The sequence below is a fragment of the Pseudopipra pipra genome, chromosome 2 (assembly GCF_036250125.1).
Source record: "Pseudopipra pipra isolate bDixPip1 chromosome 2, bDixPip1.hap1, whole genome shotgun sequence".
In the NCBI taxonomy this organism is placed as follows: Eukaryota; Metazoa; Chordata; class Aves; order Passeriformes; family Pipridae; genus Pseudopipra; species Pseudopipra pipra.
Genome location: NC_087550.1, coordinates 114017363 through 114033568, shown reverse-complemented (window position 1 = coordinate 114033568; position 16206 = coordinate 114017363). Strand labels below are relative to the sequence as shown.

The following is a 16206-nucleotide window of genomic DNA, read 5'->3' as shown; positions in this document are numbered from 1 at the left end:
TATCACAAGGGAAAGGCAGCACAACCCAATCTGGATGTCTAATGCAAAGAAAAGGAAGTACTTCTTTCACACAATGCAAAATTGAATTATGACACTTGTTGCCACAGGATGCTGTGAAGGCCAGAATTATAAAACAATTCCAAAAGGGGTTAGCCAAATTCTTGGAGGCTCGACCCATCTGCAGCTGTTAAACACAATGACCCAGATGCCAGTCAAAAATTCTCTCAACCACAGTCTGCTCTCTACTGAGCTGGTAATACCACAAAGGAATTGTGCTATGCTTGCCCTGTCCTTACACCCTTTACCTCAGAGTCTGCTGCTGAAATGAGCTGCCTGATTAGCTGGGCCCTTGGTCTGAGCCACTATCACTGCATAAGACATTGTATACGAAATGTTTATTAAGAAACTGGAATTTATTGCAGGTAATGATCACGTTCGTTCACCTCACATGAAAGTTTTGCCTTTGGCAGGCGCTAATATCTGATGCCTTGGGAGAAATGCATTTCTGTCCTAAAAATCTATCATGCCCCTGGTAGTCTATATCGAAGGCCAGCTCTTTCCTGATCTCCCACAGCTGCTCTGCTAAATCCATAAACCATGACAGTGGATTACCTTTATCATTGATTTAACTGTCACCACTAAAAGTAGTTAGCAGTCATGAAATAAGCCAGCAAGCGCATTTGAAGCAATGTCCTCCCGGGGCACATATTTCCTTTTATCAGTCTTAAATTAATTCTCCCTCGTTGCATGACGTGTGCCTTATTCTCACTTTGCAGGGTGAGTAAAAAGGAAGCACCGATCACTTCCCATCTCCTGCCCCATAATTTCGTACACTCAACTGCTCTTCCCTTCTGCTGCTTCTCCTTCCCAGCTGACACAGGCCGAGATTACACAAGGGTGGCTTTTTCCACAAGGAATTCCTTTCCTCACTGAGGGGTGACTGCTGTGCTGGACACAGCGAAGGAGAAGGTCGTGGATCTGGGGTTTGAGTTATGCATCACCTGTCAGAGGGCAGGAGGAGAGGGGCAGGTGAGAATCCCTTGCTCCCGTGCCTGGACCGCACTGGCACCAAAGTGCTCAGCTCGGTGTCTGTGCTCGGCTTTCTGAGTGCAAAAACAGCCTGTGTTTTTCATTACTGCCAGTCTGGCATCTTCTGCCAGCTCTAAGCATTTCCTTTTAAAAAAAAAACAAAACAACTCAACAAAAAAACCAACAAGTTTTGATCATTCACTTCTGGGGTTGTGCTAAACTTGCCAGCATCTGTTCCATCTGAAAGGCAGGGAAAAAACACTGATCCTGGGCTGGGAAGGAAAGGAAAGGAACTAGGTACCAAGTTGTAATGTGAGAAATGAAGCCAAGAAAAACAGCATCTTGAGAGATGTTAAAGACAAAAACAAATGCTGTAAACAGGAGCAGAAACAGATTTCAGAGGAAAGGCAGGAAGACAGTGACTAAAGCACTAAGAGTGAAACAGTGTACACATGGAAGCCGAGTCCAAAATCTCAGGGTTTCTTTGTCCTTGTTTTTCCTACCATTTCACAGAAATCATGATGCTGTCAGGATCCCTCTATACCCAAGGGTCAGTGATGTCAATGAAAGTTGGTGGAGCTGCATCCATTAAGAAGCAACTTTCTCAAATTTCTCAGAATTACTGGAGTTTAAAATAATGTCCTGAGAACCAAGTTGAAAACAGCAGTTGGGGTTATCCTTAAATGAGGTCATACTAAAACCTAATAAAAGACAATTCAGAGTACCTCCATTATATTTTAAGAGTTGCAAAATTCCTAGCTTTGGATGGTCACATTGAAAACAAAACCCTGGAAAAACATGTGCATGACACTTTTTTACCTGTTCAATAGTCCTGGCAAATGCACAGACAGCTCTACAAATTCTGTCTCAGCAAACAACTCCTTTAGAAAGCAAAATAAGTAAATATTACTTCTGTTCCCCCCTAAGCTTTTATTTAGCTTTTTGGATTTACCTTTGCATCACTCTCCTTTCCTTCAAAATGTGGTAGGTGATTTGGAAATAAAAACATCAGAATAAGGATCAATTTTTTAAATTATTTTTTAATTTTTTTATTTTTAAAAAACCCCACCATTGTTTGGTTGGAAGAATTTTTTTTTTCTGAGTTTTTGCCAGATCAAACTAAAGCCTGCAAATCTTTGGGGGTCCCTTTGCAGGTGAACCCCTTCCTTGCCCCTCATTCTGAGTGCATGAGCTGAAATGCAAAGCCTTTTCAGCAGCTTTTTTAACTCTCGAGTTATATTTTACAAGGGAAAAGCCACTCCCCCCCGCCCCCCTTGAATCTCTCCCTCCCTCTCTCTTTCCCTTTGCTCTCTTGCAGTGACTGCCTTAATCTGGCTGGGGCCTCTCTCAGCTGAAGGTGACACGGAGGGAGTGCCCATCTGGTGACGACTAAACCACGCTCGACCATCTCTGTTACTGCTGGCTTTTATAACCCGATTACCACAGACTTGGGTTAGATTCAGACAGATTGCCTACCAGCGAAAGGCTCAATATCCCATTATCAGATTTGTGAGCCTGCCATTCCTCTTCATTTAGGACGTAACAGAAAGTGTCAGGAACGTCCTACGGACCTCGGCTTTAAAAACCGGTCTTAACCGTGCGAGTTACGCGAGCGTCGCTCCACAGAACCATGTGCAGGACAACGATTTTAAAACATTTTTTTTTTATTATTTAAATATTAAATAAAACACATCAACTAATCATTTTGGTGTACGCCTCTCATTTTAACATAAGAAATAAAACGATTGTTCGGTCATGATAAAAAATAAAATATACATCTCAATTAAACCAATCACGTAGTGTCTTTAAATACCCTATTGCATTGCAGTCTGCAGAACAGCACTGTCGAGATATCTACAAAAGAACCCAGACTTTTAAAATGACCTCTTTCTGCTCCAGCAATAATTCCAAAGAGGTTCTACAGCAATTGGAAAAGAAAAAAAAAAATACTATGAAAGTAAAGTGCTTGTCATTGCTCAGGACAGGAAACTAAAGAATCTGTGGCCTTTAGATCCATGGCATTAAACAAAACACATATTGAAGAGGAAATTCTGTGGTTTAAGTACATGTGCTACCCCTTGCAAAACTGAAGGCAAAGTTGCTGCTTTGTGACGAGCTGGTTTCTTCTTGCCCTCCTCCTCAGCCATCCCCATGCACTCTTTTTTTTTGGGTTGGGGTTTTTTGGAGGGGTTGTTTGTTTGTTTGTTTTAAACCCACACTACTAATGAGCATGAGACTTTGGTGTTTTCTCTGCTGCAAGGCACCACTCATTAACAGGAGTTCAACTCAACCAGTTTTCTCTCACTTTGAAGCTTCCAGACCATGGAGCAGCAGTGGCAAGCTGGGCATGCACCAATACAGACACACAGGTACAACACACAGATAAAGAGGTCGTTTATGGAGAGCCACAGACAGAGCCACATGACATCTTCAACCCTTCCTACTCCCACCAATTAACCTGGTCAGTCTTTGGCTTTTTTCTTAAAAAAAAAAAAAAAAAAAAGAAGAACAGAACAAAACAAAAAACCAAACAAAACAACAAAACAACCAAAAAAAAAGGTCTCTATATTATTTGCAAATGCGTAATACTGCAGGTTGCATGAAGCCAAGGTAACTTGAAGGCACCCTGTGTCACACTAGAGAGATGGGTCCTTTAAGCATTTAGACAGAATGCAGCTATTTTCTGACATTCAGATGGCAGCTTCCAGCCAAGCTGGCTCACTGTCTGCTCACCTGCTTCCAAAGTTCGCACGCACTCCCTGACTCATTTCTGTAGGAGCACGGCCTGCTCTCCCCTTTATACCCAAGCAAAACTTCTATTGACACCAACAGAAGTCATGGTCTGCCTTAGAAGGGGAGTTGGGGTTTATACCAGAAACACAACATAAGCATATTACAAAATATAAAAAATAACTAGTGTTATATAGTTTTCTGCTTCCTATTTATATACATATACAGCATTAAAAACCATATGAAAAAACACCTATCTAATCCAAAACCTCATTTTGCTAATATGCCAAAAACAAACCAACCAAAAACAAACACACCCAAAGATTGTGCTGTTTTACTCACTTTTTAATACAGTTTTGTTCAGAAAAAGCTGTACTCTGTTAGAGTAGAATTCTGTTCTAGCCTATTCCTTTTGTCTTTGTCAATATATAATTATAACCTCAATATTGCACATTTCCCCAAGAGTCAGTTCTGTTTGGACCCTGATAATGAAATGCATAAAAACATAATTAGCAGCTGAAATAACAATGTGCAGCACTAAGAAATACCCCTCAGGCAACTTCATAGTCAACATCCAGGAGGGACTTTTTAAAAAGAAAACCCTTCCCATCACCCCACCGGTACTGCTGCTTCCCTCCTCAGTGCCTCTGCAAGAATATGAATAAACTTAGAGTTTATAAAAAGATTCCTAAAGATTATCCAGACCAACAAAATATATGCAAGTGTGCACGTGTGTATATGTAGACACACACCACTCCCAAACAAACATCCCTGCAAAAGACCAGGCATTATGCAATTTGGATCCTGATATCAAGGAATACATTTTCAATAGTTACTGCTTCTGTACTAATTAGAAGGGCATGTTAAGCTTTTCCAGCTGATGTATCAAGCAAGAAGTTCACAGTTTTCATTTAAAGTGTATGTATCTGGGAGGTGTGGAATGGGGATGTTGGTTCCTTTAAATAAAACGAGTGTTAACAGGAGGGAAAGAAAAAACAACAAATGGCAATGCTTCCATTTTTGTCTCCTATGAATGCATAATGCTGCATGCCACTGGTTTTCTGTTTATTTTCTTTAAAAGAGGTAATCATCTTCACAAACCCATAAATGAATATTGTGAAAAAGGGAGGCTCTGGTCCCTTCTTTGAAAAGCCTCTCCCTGCTGTGTCACCACTACTGACAGCTGCTAATCTTGCATAACAGCAGAGCTGTATTGGTCTGACTTGAGTACAGTACCGAAGAGTTCTTCCCCAACCACATCCCTCCCTGTCCCCACAAATGCCCCACCCATCTTCCCCATCATTATTTTTCCTTTAAAAAAAATTCAGTTCCTATTCGTATTTGTTCAGTGCAAGAATAGTAGAAGCAAAAAAAAAAAAAAAACCAAAAAAAACCAAACAAAAAAGACATACATATTGCTTGTTTCAGTCCTATAAAGTTGCCAGCTTTCTGAGCCAGACAGCCTCTTCACATACTTCAAAATTTATTGCTTCTGAGAGTCACTCGTCCACACGACGCCAGCCAGCCACGGAACAGCGGCGAAAAGTTCCTTCCCCGCAGGAGCAGCCAGGGCTCTCATTTGACCAGGACGAACTTCCCAAGCTGGCTGGAAGTCAGGTCCTCCATCTCACAGTCCCCGTGTTGCAGAGCAACGGCGTCGTAGCCCGGGGACTGCACAGAGAAACTCTGCTGCTGGGAGAAGGTGGTGCCCACGGGGGAGGCGTTGCTGCTGATGTACAGGTGCGTGTCCAGCAGGTGAGCGGCCGAGGACACCGGGGAGACGCTCACACCGAAGAAATGAGGTTGGAGCAGCTGGCTGCTGCCAGCAAAGGCCAGCTCAAAGGAGTTCTCTCTTCGCAGCTCTGACAGCAGGATGGAGTTGGACGCCTTGCAGGTACCTGGGCTCTCTGAGGAGGGGACGCCGTTCGCTGCAGGTGCCTGAGGAGTTTGGGGACAAGCTGTCTGGAGTAGTTGGTGATGCTGGAACTGGAGCATTCTGAAAAAAAAAAATGCCAGGGTGGAAGAGGTTAATTTACATTGCTAGGATGGTTTAATGCCTTTCTCCTCCGTTTCTTTCCCCTAACACTGACCATAATTTTCCCCTTTGTTTCCTTCTCTCTATCAAACCTCTCCTTACCCAGTCAGTCCAATCAAATCAAGCTGCCCATGCCAGGCCAACCTGTTTTCACTTGGCTTTTCCTCAGGCTGGAAGGGACCACTATCACCAGAAAGTTTATCTAGTCACCATTTGGCCAGCTAATAATAGATGTTCCAGAGACAACGTATGCAGATAAACCGGAAGCTCAATTTTCCATCTTGCTTCTATGGGAATGAAGAGGTGCCACCACACATGACATTTGAGGCCACTGGAACTGTGCCTCCTTTGTGGCCTGTAACTTTTCCAAATTACAAGGTCTCGCTTCCTTGCCATGAGAAAATTACAGGAGGAGGCAGAGAAGGAAAGAAATCATTCCCAAAACTAACAAAGAAAAACACAGCTTGCAATGGGGAGAGGCAGTGCTTTCCCCCCACAATACCAAATTGCTCCTGAATTCAGCAACCTCCAAATATTTGGACGTTGAGATTTTCTAAGTGGAATTGCACGTCCTGTGTTACGTAGCCAGGGCAGGAAGCCACAAAGGAAGCCAAGCAGTTTTACCTGCTGCCACACAGCAAAGGTGGAGGATAGGAATCCCCAGCGACCAAACCCCCAAACTCTTTGGCTTTACTCCTCCTCGCTTACCCCAAACCAAAGTAAACCCATCGAAAACAGGAAAGCTCCTCCCTCACCTCTGCTGCTGCAGCACCTCCTCCAGGAGGCTTCTCCCCTCTCTGCTGCTCCCACTGCTGCTGTACATGCAGGTGTTGGGCTGCGTGTGTTGGAAGGGGCTCATGCCACTCCTTGCTGCCCGAGAGGAGGAGGACTGACACACCTGCCGAGCAAAGCCTTTGATTTTATTCAAGCCGAGAAACCCCTTGGCTCGAGCGTTCTTCCGCAGCTGCTGCCTAAAAGCCTTCAAGCCTGTGGGACACGAGGAAAAGAAATGCACTTTAATCCCCCTCAGCATTTGCCTAGGAGCACACTTTACAGATCAGCCTTTCTAGAGGGCAGCTGCCTTCATGTGAGTGAGAACAGGGCTAGAGGAGACCATGACTCTTCAGTTCACGTCCACTCCTCTGCCTGATGGTCAGGGCAGGATTTAGGTGACACAACAGGGGTTGGGACAGCTGGAGATAGACACACATGGCAAAGGAGAAACCTGACAGAAATCATGACGTTGTGCACTCCGTATTTTAGGAGGAAGGTGGAGCCTGCCATCCCACTCACGGCAGCAGAAATATCTCCATGGGTAGGCTGAATCAGTATCTGAGAACCTTTCCTCTAGGCACCTCCCTCAGGGCACCCAACCTTCCTTCAGGGACCATGAATACAAGAGGCAGAACGTCCGGCCTCAGCGTAACACCGACACGGACAAGCAAGTATCCCTGCATCCTGCCCTTTCCTAGAGGCTGTTGGAAGGCTGCAATTCCCCAGCAACGAAGCAAGGAAGGCATTACCTTGAGTTAATGAGGTATCAGATGCTCGCCTTCCTTCTTGGAAGCTGACAGGCAGGAGAGAAGCACCTCCCATGGAGCCCTGGGCTTGTAACACCGGAGCGTCAGACTGGGAAGTTAGGAAGGGCGACGTCATCCTCACTGTGGCCGGGCTCCCCGTCATTACCTGACCTGCCAAACAGCTGCTCAGGGCCACTGAGCTGTCATTTGAAGATGAAGTAAGGCAGCTGTCTGAACTAGTTCCCTCTGTGGGGCTGGCAGAAGAGGAAATGACTATACCTACGGAGGGGAAGGAAGGAGAGAAAGAGCATTCCCAAGATGAGTACGGGAAGGAACGAACATGACATCAGAGCCTCCTGCCCACCTACACTGGCACTAATAAGCAGGTGCGAGCTGGAGAGGTGTCCAGTAACTCGTGTTGTTGCAGGGTTTGACTCCAGCAAGGGGTCATCAACAAATAACCTTAGTTTGGGCTCCCGTCCAGCTGGCAGGGCTCTGCCAGCAACTCCAGCCTCACCAGGCTATGCTGGATCAGGCACACAGTGTCTCTTGAGCAACACCAGGATTACTGTCTTGTGAACGGTTGTGCTGGTTTGGGTGGTTCACAGGGCCCGAGTATGTACCAAACACAGTTAATGTGTTTTTTGTTAAGTTCAGGCACTCTCTCCTCCCCTGGAACAACAGCAGGAGCAAGCAGACAAGGCTTTTGTCCTGCTTATAAGAATGCCCCCTGCTGAAGTGATTTAGATAAAACACAACAGCACAGCTTCTCTTCTTTAAGGGTTATGCTTATCTGTGGGAAGATAGGACTGCGGAGGGCAGAGTACAGACCTCTTTTCTGGGCTTTCCTATCCCAGTCAAGGTAAAATCAGCACATACTCCCTGGGCATTTGGCCTCTATGGCATTCCTTCTCTGTTCTTTTCCTCTGCCTATGGACACCCTTCATCTCTCCCAGACTTACTTACATGGAGGGGCATGCTGGTAGAAATGGGTGGTCACTTCGGCCAGCGTGTGCCTCCTGCTGGTGTTGCTAGGGATGCGGATGGGGTGGTCATATGCCTTGATTTCATCCTCCAGCTCCTTCTCTTGCCTTACTTCTTCACTGATGGTGGTCTCCAGCAGGCTGTTGGGGGAGATGGAGCGGTTCCGGAAGAGCCCGTTGAAGTTGGTGTCCACAGGGAAGAACACAGGCTGAAAAACACGGCACATCACAGACTTAAGGGTGTTTTGCTTATTTCTGCACTACCTTTTTAACACTCTTCACAGTCCTTCATGCCTTCAATAGGAGTATTGTCTGAGAGGCTCCAGTGACACCAGGCCCAAATGCCAAACGAAAGATCGGAGGGAGAGAACAACAGTCACAACCCCCATTGTTTTGGATTAGCAGAACAATGGGAGGGGAAAGAAAATAGCACACAGTTTAGCTGAGAACACCAACCTGTAATGGATTGCTTATGTCACAGTCCATTTCTGCCTGCAAGGATGGCTGAATCAGGCTCTGAGGTTGCTGGTAAAGCAGAGATGATCGCAGGGTTTCGCTAGAGAGACTGTCCTGAGGCATCTGGAGAAAGAGAGTGGTGCACAGAAGCCATCACATACACTGCAGTTCCACGTGACTTTTGAGACATTGGAGGCTCCAAGAATTTCAGAGCCACCTTCCCTGCAAGCTTTTTCTTCATACTTCCTATGAAAATTAACAAAGCTAATCCATCAATGCCAACACAAACACAGAACTCCTTCTGCTAAGTTAGGCAATTTAACTGGAAGTGCCATTTGAAAAGGCACCCAGACCACACTTCAAAGGGAGGGGGAGTGAGGAAAAGAAAAAGAATGTCAGAGAAACACACAAACTGACTCATGGAGTACTTCTGAGGATCCTACAGGTTATGTAACAAAGAAGTGTTACCGAGCCATGCCCAAGAGGACAAAAAATGAGAAGTCAGGTCTTCTGGCTCATTAATGACCTGCACTGGAGGCAGACTATTCTTTGGCCCACGACCCACGGTCGCTTCTTAGGAAACAGGCCATTAGTATTCAGTCAGCCTCCGCCTGAAGAACAGCAGGCTGTGTCCTGTCAGAGGGCACCAATACCAGGACTGGTTTTTCAAGAAGCCTGACAGTGACAACCTTGTACTTTCCCGTAGCAAGCAACAGAAAAAAGCAGATCCAAAGGACACATCTTCCCAGTAAGCAAGTGCCTTTCCTCACCTCAACATTGCTGATCTCGGAGCTCCTGGGCCGTTGCTGGCGGCCGGTTGCCGGACGACTGGACAACTGGCTGCTCCGATACTCCTTGAGGCGCTCCAAGAGCAGGTAATAAATTGCGGCAAAATGGTTGTAGCTGCTGTTCTGCAGAGACTGGAAGACATTGAAAGGACCCTTTTGAGTTACAGGTCACTCAGGACACAGGCAGCCAAAACTCGTCACTTGTGCCTCGTAACAGCACACTCAAAAATCAAGCAAAAATCCAGGAGGGCAGTGAAGATTTTACTATGCTGTGACACCGGATCAAGGCCAGTCACTGCATGACACACATATGACTGCACCACTGGAATTTAGGTAGTCACTGAAGATGTATCTACAGGCAAGCACTTCTCACCTCCACAGTCCTCTGCCTGTCGATGCCAAGCGTTTGCATGATCCCAAGGACCTGCTCGTTGTAGTCACCCAGGTTGGAGTTGTAGTTTTGCATGGAGAAGGACAAGGACTGCTGCTGCTGAAGGGATGGGTCAGCTTGCATCCACTTGTGCTGCTTTATCTGGGAAATGGTTATCCGCTTGGTTGGGTCCACAACCAACATCCGCCGGATTAGTGTTTCACAGTCTGGATGACAAAGACAAACTCATGAGCGAGGCGTAAAAACAACAGCCCAGCCCCAGGTCACTGCTAAGAACCCTTCCCAGCAACAGTGTGTGATGTCTGTGAAAACACGAATTAAAGGTTTCTGAGCAGCTGATGCCTGGTCTGACCATCAGATATTCCAAACAGCACAAGAGATGTCCCCACATATACCACAAAAGCAACATGTCACTGCAGGAAATTAGGCTGTACTGGGTATTGGCACGTTTCAGGTGGCCTTGCACCTTACACAAGAGCTAGTTTTGAGAGGATGCAAGTTTAATGTTGTTACATCCACATAAAATAGGTGGGAATTTAGTACAGAACCCCATGACATACAACTTCCTTATCCACATATACTGCTTATTCATTTATAACCAGGAAATCAAAGCTGTTCATGGCTATAAATGATAAAGGTCAGACTTCATAAGATAATTTTCACGTGAAGACAGAGGCGTGTTCACTTGTTTTGACATCAAATCAGAGAGAGGTGATAATAATCTTCAGTTCCTTTTTCTCAGACTGTTGGGAGTGCTCAAGAAACAGTGCTAAGTCCCACTATTTCTGCTCTCCTTGGCAGCACAGTCACACTGGAATACACCCCTTCTGCATAGTTAAAATATCTTAGAACTACACCCATCTCAGCACTGCAGGCTAGCCTCATTAAAATCCTGTTTTCTCTCTTTTGTGAGTGATTATTTCTCCAGCTAGGATGTCAGGTATTTTTGTAATCCATAGGGATACTCTAAGAAAGGAAACGCCAACCTTTTAGATGCACCATAAAGCAGATCCCAGAAAAGAAAAAGTGTGCAACCAGCCCCTCAGCTCTAAGTGCCGCCCCACAGAAATCACTGGCTACATAAAGTAATTCCCAGCTGCAAACAGGGCAGCTATTCTTTTATTTGTAGGACCTGTTCTAACATTAAGGGTCTGGAAAAAAGCACCTTCGGACATGAAGTATGGGATGCGGAACCGCCCCTCCAGCACTCTTTGCCTCAGAGTTGGCAAATTGGGTCCATCAAAAGGCAGAGAACCGCAGACAAGGACATACAGTACCACCCCAAGGCTCTGTCAACAGAAAACAGCACAGCATATGAGTGACTCCAGGAAAAACAATGATTTTGGAAGCCCACAGACCCTCACGCAGTGAAATGCGGTTTCTGATGAATAGCAAGCTCACCCATATGTCAAGGTGAGGTCCTTCATATTCTTTGCCTTCAAAAACTTCTGGAGCTGCATAGGGTGGGCTTCCACACCAAGTGGAGAGGGGCTCTCCCGACTTGTAGAAGTTTCCAAAGCCAAAGTCTGAAATGACGGTAAAAGTCTGGGGTGAGACAACATTCAATCACATACTAATATTTCAGAAGTAGCAAAAGATGTAGAGAAAGGAACGGATGTGTTGTTTTGTTCTCTGCCTATTCATTTAAGCTATTTTCTTCTGTTTGGAAAGCATGTTCTGAGAAATATCAGCAACCTTTGTTTTATTTTCAGTTATAAATACATTTACAGGATCATCCTAGGCATACTAAATTTGACTACATGCCTAGTGTTGTTTATAGAGTGTAATAGGTAATATTTCTTATTACCTGCTAACTTGATATTCATGTTAGCATCTAGCAGAAGGTTCTCTGTTTTGAGATCCCTGTGCACTATGTGGTGGCTGTGGCAATATTCCACTGCTGAAAGAATCTGCCAGAACTTCTTCCGCGCTTCACTTTCACTCAAGTGCCCATTGGAGGTCAGGTGATCTGCAAGACAAAACCAAAGAGGCACAGGATTTAGAAACGCCTGGAGGAAATTTTTCATAATCCTGCAGGTGCTGTGCTTGCTGTTCGACAGCTGATAATGCCAACCCTGGGTTTTCAATCAGAATATATCTGTAACTCAGGAATTACGACAATAAAGCAAAGATTTCTAAATCTAAAGAACTGCTAGATCCAGCAGTGAGGACTTACCAAACATTTCTCCATTCTTTGCAAACTCAGTAACAATGTACAGCATATCCTTTGTCTCCATAACCTGTGAAGACACAAAAGGACATGATTTAAAAAACAGCAGAGGTCTGTAATTTCATTCATTTTTCTACGTGTATTCTCGCACATATCAGTTCAGTTTTTTAGTTGCTGCAGCAGCTGGCAGTAAAGGCAGCTAATTTTGCACCACAGTGTTCTCTCCAAGCACACTGGTAATGAAAAAGATAACAAATCAATCCTTATGTGCCTACACTACACAATGGCTTCTCAGGCCATTGTTCTTCTCACCATTACCATGCCACCTAATCTCCATACGGTAATAGATGAGCATTTCGATAATTCCACACACTTCCCTGAACTCCTCTTTTGCTAAAATACTCACATACAGTTTTACACTTCATTTGATGTATTTTGAATGTGCAAAGAACACTTTATCTAAAGTTGTCTTTGTTTCAGGGCTAGTGGGGGCTCAGATCAGCAGAAATAGCTGCAACTTGGACAAATCAAGAAGGAAGATCAAATCCCCCGCTCCCGTTTGGAGTTGGCAGAGACACGTCCAGCCTCCTGTGCAAGTGACAACAGGCTGCTGTTTGTGTAACAGCAGTGCTTGATGCACATCAACAACTGTCAATGTATCAGCCAGAGTTCACCTATCAATCTAGTATCAACTTGCTTTGATATTTCACAATTTTCTCCTTTGGAGGAAAAAAAAAAGAAGAACCAAAACCTTAATGATGAATGAGAAGTGCTGAGCATTTCCAAATTCATCTTCAGTTACCACAGCACACCTTTCAAATGCTGCGTTTCAGATTTTAAAAAAACAACATTTCCCCGGAAACATTTCCCTCTCAAGGAGCAGATACTTTGTTTTGGAACCGGGAGGCTCACAACAGGTTAACAATCAAGAAGAAAAAGCGTCAATACTACTTCAAAGGCTGTAATTTCCAGGGTCCTAACATGTAACCTTTTTCAAAGACTCTTGTCCTCCCCTCTCTGCAAGTACACACAGACACGAAATGAAAATAAACAAACAGGGAGCAAAGGAAGAGAGGTTCCCAGTTTAAAAAACTGAAGGAAAGTGTTCTGGGAAAGTTGCCAGCTGGATGAAATTAAGACGCGGTGCTGAAACTAAAACAATGATGAAATAATACAAGAACGCACACCCTACATTGGTATGTCATCTAATTCCATCCCTGCTTCTCAGCCTCCACCAAACAGGTGAAGCATCAGTTACAACAACAAAGAAAAGAAAACTTCACTGAAAAGAAATTATGGTCCACTACCAACGTCATTTGCTCCATCAAGTGAAGTGGTTCAACTAGATGGAATTTAACCTGCTTTCCTAAATGCTTCAAAATAGTATTTTCACCCACATCATTCCACTGAAATGAAATCAACCGAACTGTTAGAATGTTTCTGTGTATCCTATGCTGCCCCATGGGCAGCCATGACGTCAGCTGTTAACACAGAACCACTTTTGTTATGATGGTTAATACTACAAATACAAACACTGCATGTGTGTCAAGGTCTTCAGAAATAATGCCTTGCCAAAGCACCTGCCTTACTGGCTCTTCAGCCTTACATGTTAATTAAACTTTTTTTTTTTTAATTTCTTTTTAAGCTAACAAGCCCAACGGTAAGATCACAGCTGATAATAGTATTTACTACTCCACACAGACTTTCAGACCTGCTGCTTCATCCACGTCCCCCTCTCTCCCCACTGCCCTTCCAGACAGGTCCAGACAAGCTGATACCTCATCCCTGCTCACAGCACAGGCTTGGACTAGATGACCTTTAAAGGTCCCTTTCAACCCAAACTGTTCTATCATCTTCTTCTTAAATCCACATGGCGTTATTTAAGATGATTAAGAGGAACTTACACCAAAGGCTAATTAGATCGAATATTTAGAATTTGCAAAGCAGTCCTCGTGATCCTTGTGATCCTGTTTTCTGCACAACACAATAATTTGTTCCTATGGTTAAAATCACCCATTAGTGCAGAAACTGAACAGCTCTACAACAAAATTCATGTTATGAAACTCTACAAGGTCACAGATATTTAAAATTCACTTTCAAAACTACACAAAGTGGAAAAGAATAACCAAACAGGCCATTTTTTAGTATATTCTAAGATATACCGACATTTACTGCCTTTTAATTTTTTTACTAATTTAATTCTTAAATTAGAATTTCACTTAGAATTTCTACTTAGATTAATTAGGTTTAATTGTTGTTGGTTTAAATCCCTTCCACTTAAGGCAAACTCAACTTATGTGCTTCCTTCTCTACCACCCTACACGAGTTTAAGCCTTCCTCTTATCAAAAGCACGTAACAAGTTCCAGTCTTCTAAACTAAAAAAGCAGAGGAGATAGGAAAGCCAAGTTAATCATAGAAGTTCAGATAACCTGCTCCGCGATCCGAAACAAACATCAGCCTGGTTTAAACTGTAAATTTTACAGTGCATTTTGTCAAAAAGCTGTCTAATGTACCAGGGTCTTGTTCAAAGACTGAAGAATTTTAAAATACCCCTCTTATTTCAAATGGTTTTCGAAAAATATTTCAATATGCGTTCTCTCTGCAAATATTAGATGTAAAAACCATGTGCAAGAGAAGACCATAAGTATACCTCATCTACATGCTGCACTCCAAAGCTGAACTCTTACCTGATATAGCTTGATAATGTGGGGATGATTCAAAAGCTTCATTATCTGAACTTCTCTATAAATCTTCTCCAGATTGCTTGGGTCTAACCTTGTTTTGTCTATTATTTTTATTGCAACCTGCAGATTTAAAAACAACCCCAGGTATTACAAAATAGGTACTCTCACTGTCCAGATACCTTTAAAAAAAAAATAAAAAAGACACCCCCAGCACAGACACGCCACTTACAAAATCCAAGTAAAGTAGCTTTTAAAGTAGTTTTTTAAGTATGGACTTGACAAAGCTGATTCTGTTTTTCTGAACCACACAGAATTCCCGACACAGAACGTTTTCGTTTTTCTTTTCTACGTCAAAGGATTACACATAAGGTAGTGAACAGAACTGCAGAAATTAGCACTGGACAGGATTCTGCAAATCTTTTAATCCGTCCCATGCCAGTGAAAAACAGATTCCTCTAACAGACTATTTCCTACTGTGGTGACTGATACGATTTAAACATGCACTAGAAATATAGAAACGTCTGCACTACCCATTAATAAATTATTTCTGCGAATAACACCCCAAGTTCTTTGTTCTTGAATGAGAAAAAAACTAAACCCACAAAAAGTCTTTCGAGGACCCTTAATGTGTCGGGCTTTTCAGCAAACTGAGTGTGATTCAACGAAGCTACCGTAACACTCAGAAAATGGGGTGTTTTGAGGTTGGTTTTTCACATATATTCTCGCTCGGTTTTAATTTTACACACAGCGGGAAAACTTGAAGATCCTCAGAGGAGGAGCCGCATCAGCCGCGGGTTCCGCAGCTCCGCGGAGCCGCCGCGTTCCCACCGCCATCCCCGGACCTCCAGCGCACCCACCTGCGTCTTGGTCACCCTGTGCCGGGCCAGCTTGACCACGGCGAAGTTGCCTTTCCCCAGGGTCCTCTCGATGTCGTAGAAGCCGACTCGCAGGGGCCGCTGCGCGGCCGCGGGCGCGGAGCCGTACTCTGACATGATCACCATGGCTCAGGGCGGGGGGCGCGGGCAGCGCTCGCCGCGCCTTTAGGACGGGAGCATCCGCGCTGCCCCGGGCTGCTCGCACCTGCACGGAACCCGGCACGGCTCACACGGGCTGTCCCCGCCCCGGAGCCCCGACGGAGCCGCCGGCAGTCCCGCTCTTGCCCGCCGGAGCGGCCGTACCTGGCGGTGCGGTGCGGGTCGGTGCGATGCGTTGTGTGCGGCGCAGGGTGTGCGGGCGCGGGTGCGTGTGCGGGCGGGTGTGTGTTGTGAGCGTGTGAGCCTGTGTGTGTGTGTGTGTCTGTGTGTCTGTGTGTGTGCGCGCACCGGGGGGCAGGCGGGACCACGCGGGATGTCCCGGCCCCCCGCCCTTTCCCGGCGCCCTCCTCCATCCACGCACACCCCGCCTTCCCTGCCTCCCCGC

General features: G+C 44.8%; 1 protein-coding gene across 2 annotated transcripts; it reads right to left on the bottom strand.

Annotated features, from left to right (window-relative positions):
• Positions 1 to 2675: 2675 nt before the first annotated feature.
• Positions 2676 to 16099, bottom strand: SIK1 (salt inducible kinase 1). Of its 2 annotated transcripts, XM_064646981.1 has the most exons (14): positions 15966 to 16094; positions 15645 to 15867; positions 14791 to 14907; positions 12109 to 12172; positions 11740 to 11901; positions 11334 to 11458; positions 11098 to 11221; positions 9915 to 10138; positions 9524 to 9673; positions 8754 to 8876; positions 8281 to 8506; positions 7318 to 7593; positions 6550 to 6781; positions 5221 to 5755 (listed from the first exon to the last, which is right to left on the bottom strand). In XM_064646981.1, exons 2-14 carry the CDS (start codon positions 15786 to 15788, stop codon positions 5335 to 5337), a joined length of 2388 nt encoding a protein of 795 aa, XP_064503051.1. In that variant the 5' UTR covers positions 15789 to 15867; positions 15966 to 16094; the 3' UTR covers positions 5221 to 5334. The 2 variants fall into 2 exon arrangements, with proteins under 2 accessions (XP_064503049.1, XP_064503051.1); XM_064646979.1 differs by having other exon boundaries at positions 2676 to 5755; positions 15645 to 16099.
• Positions 16100 to 16206: the final 107 nt, after the last annotated feature.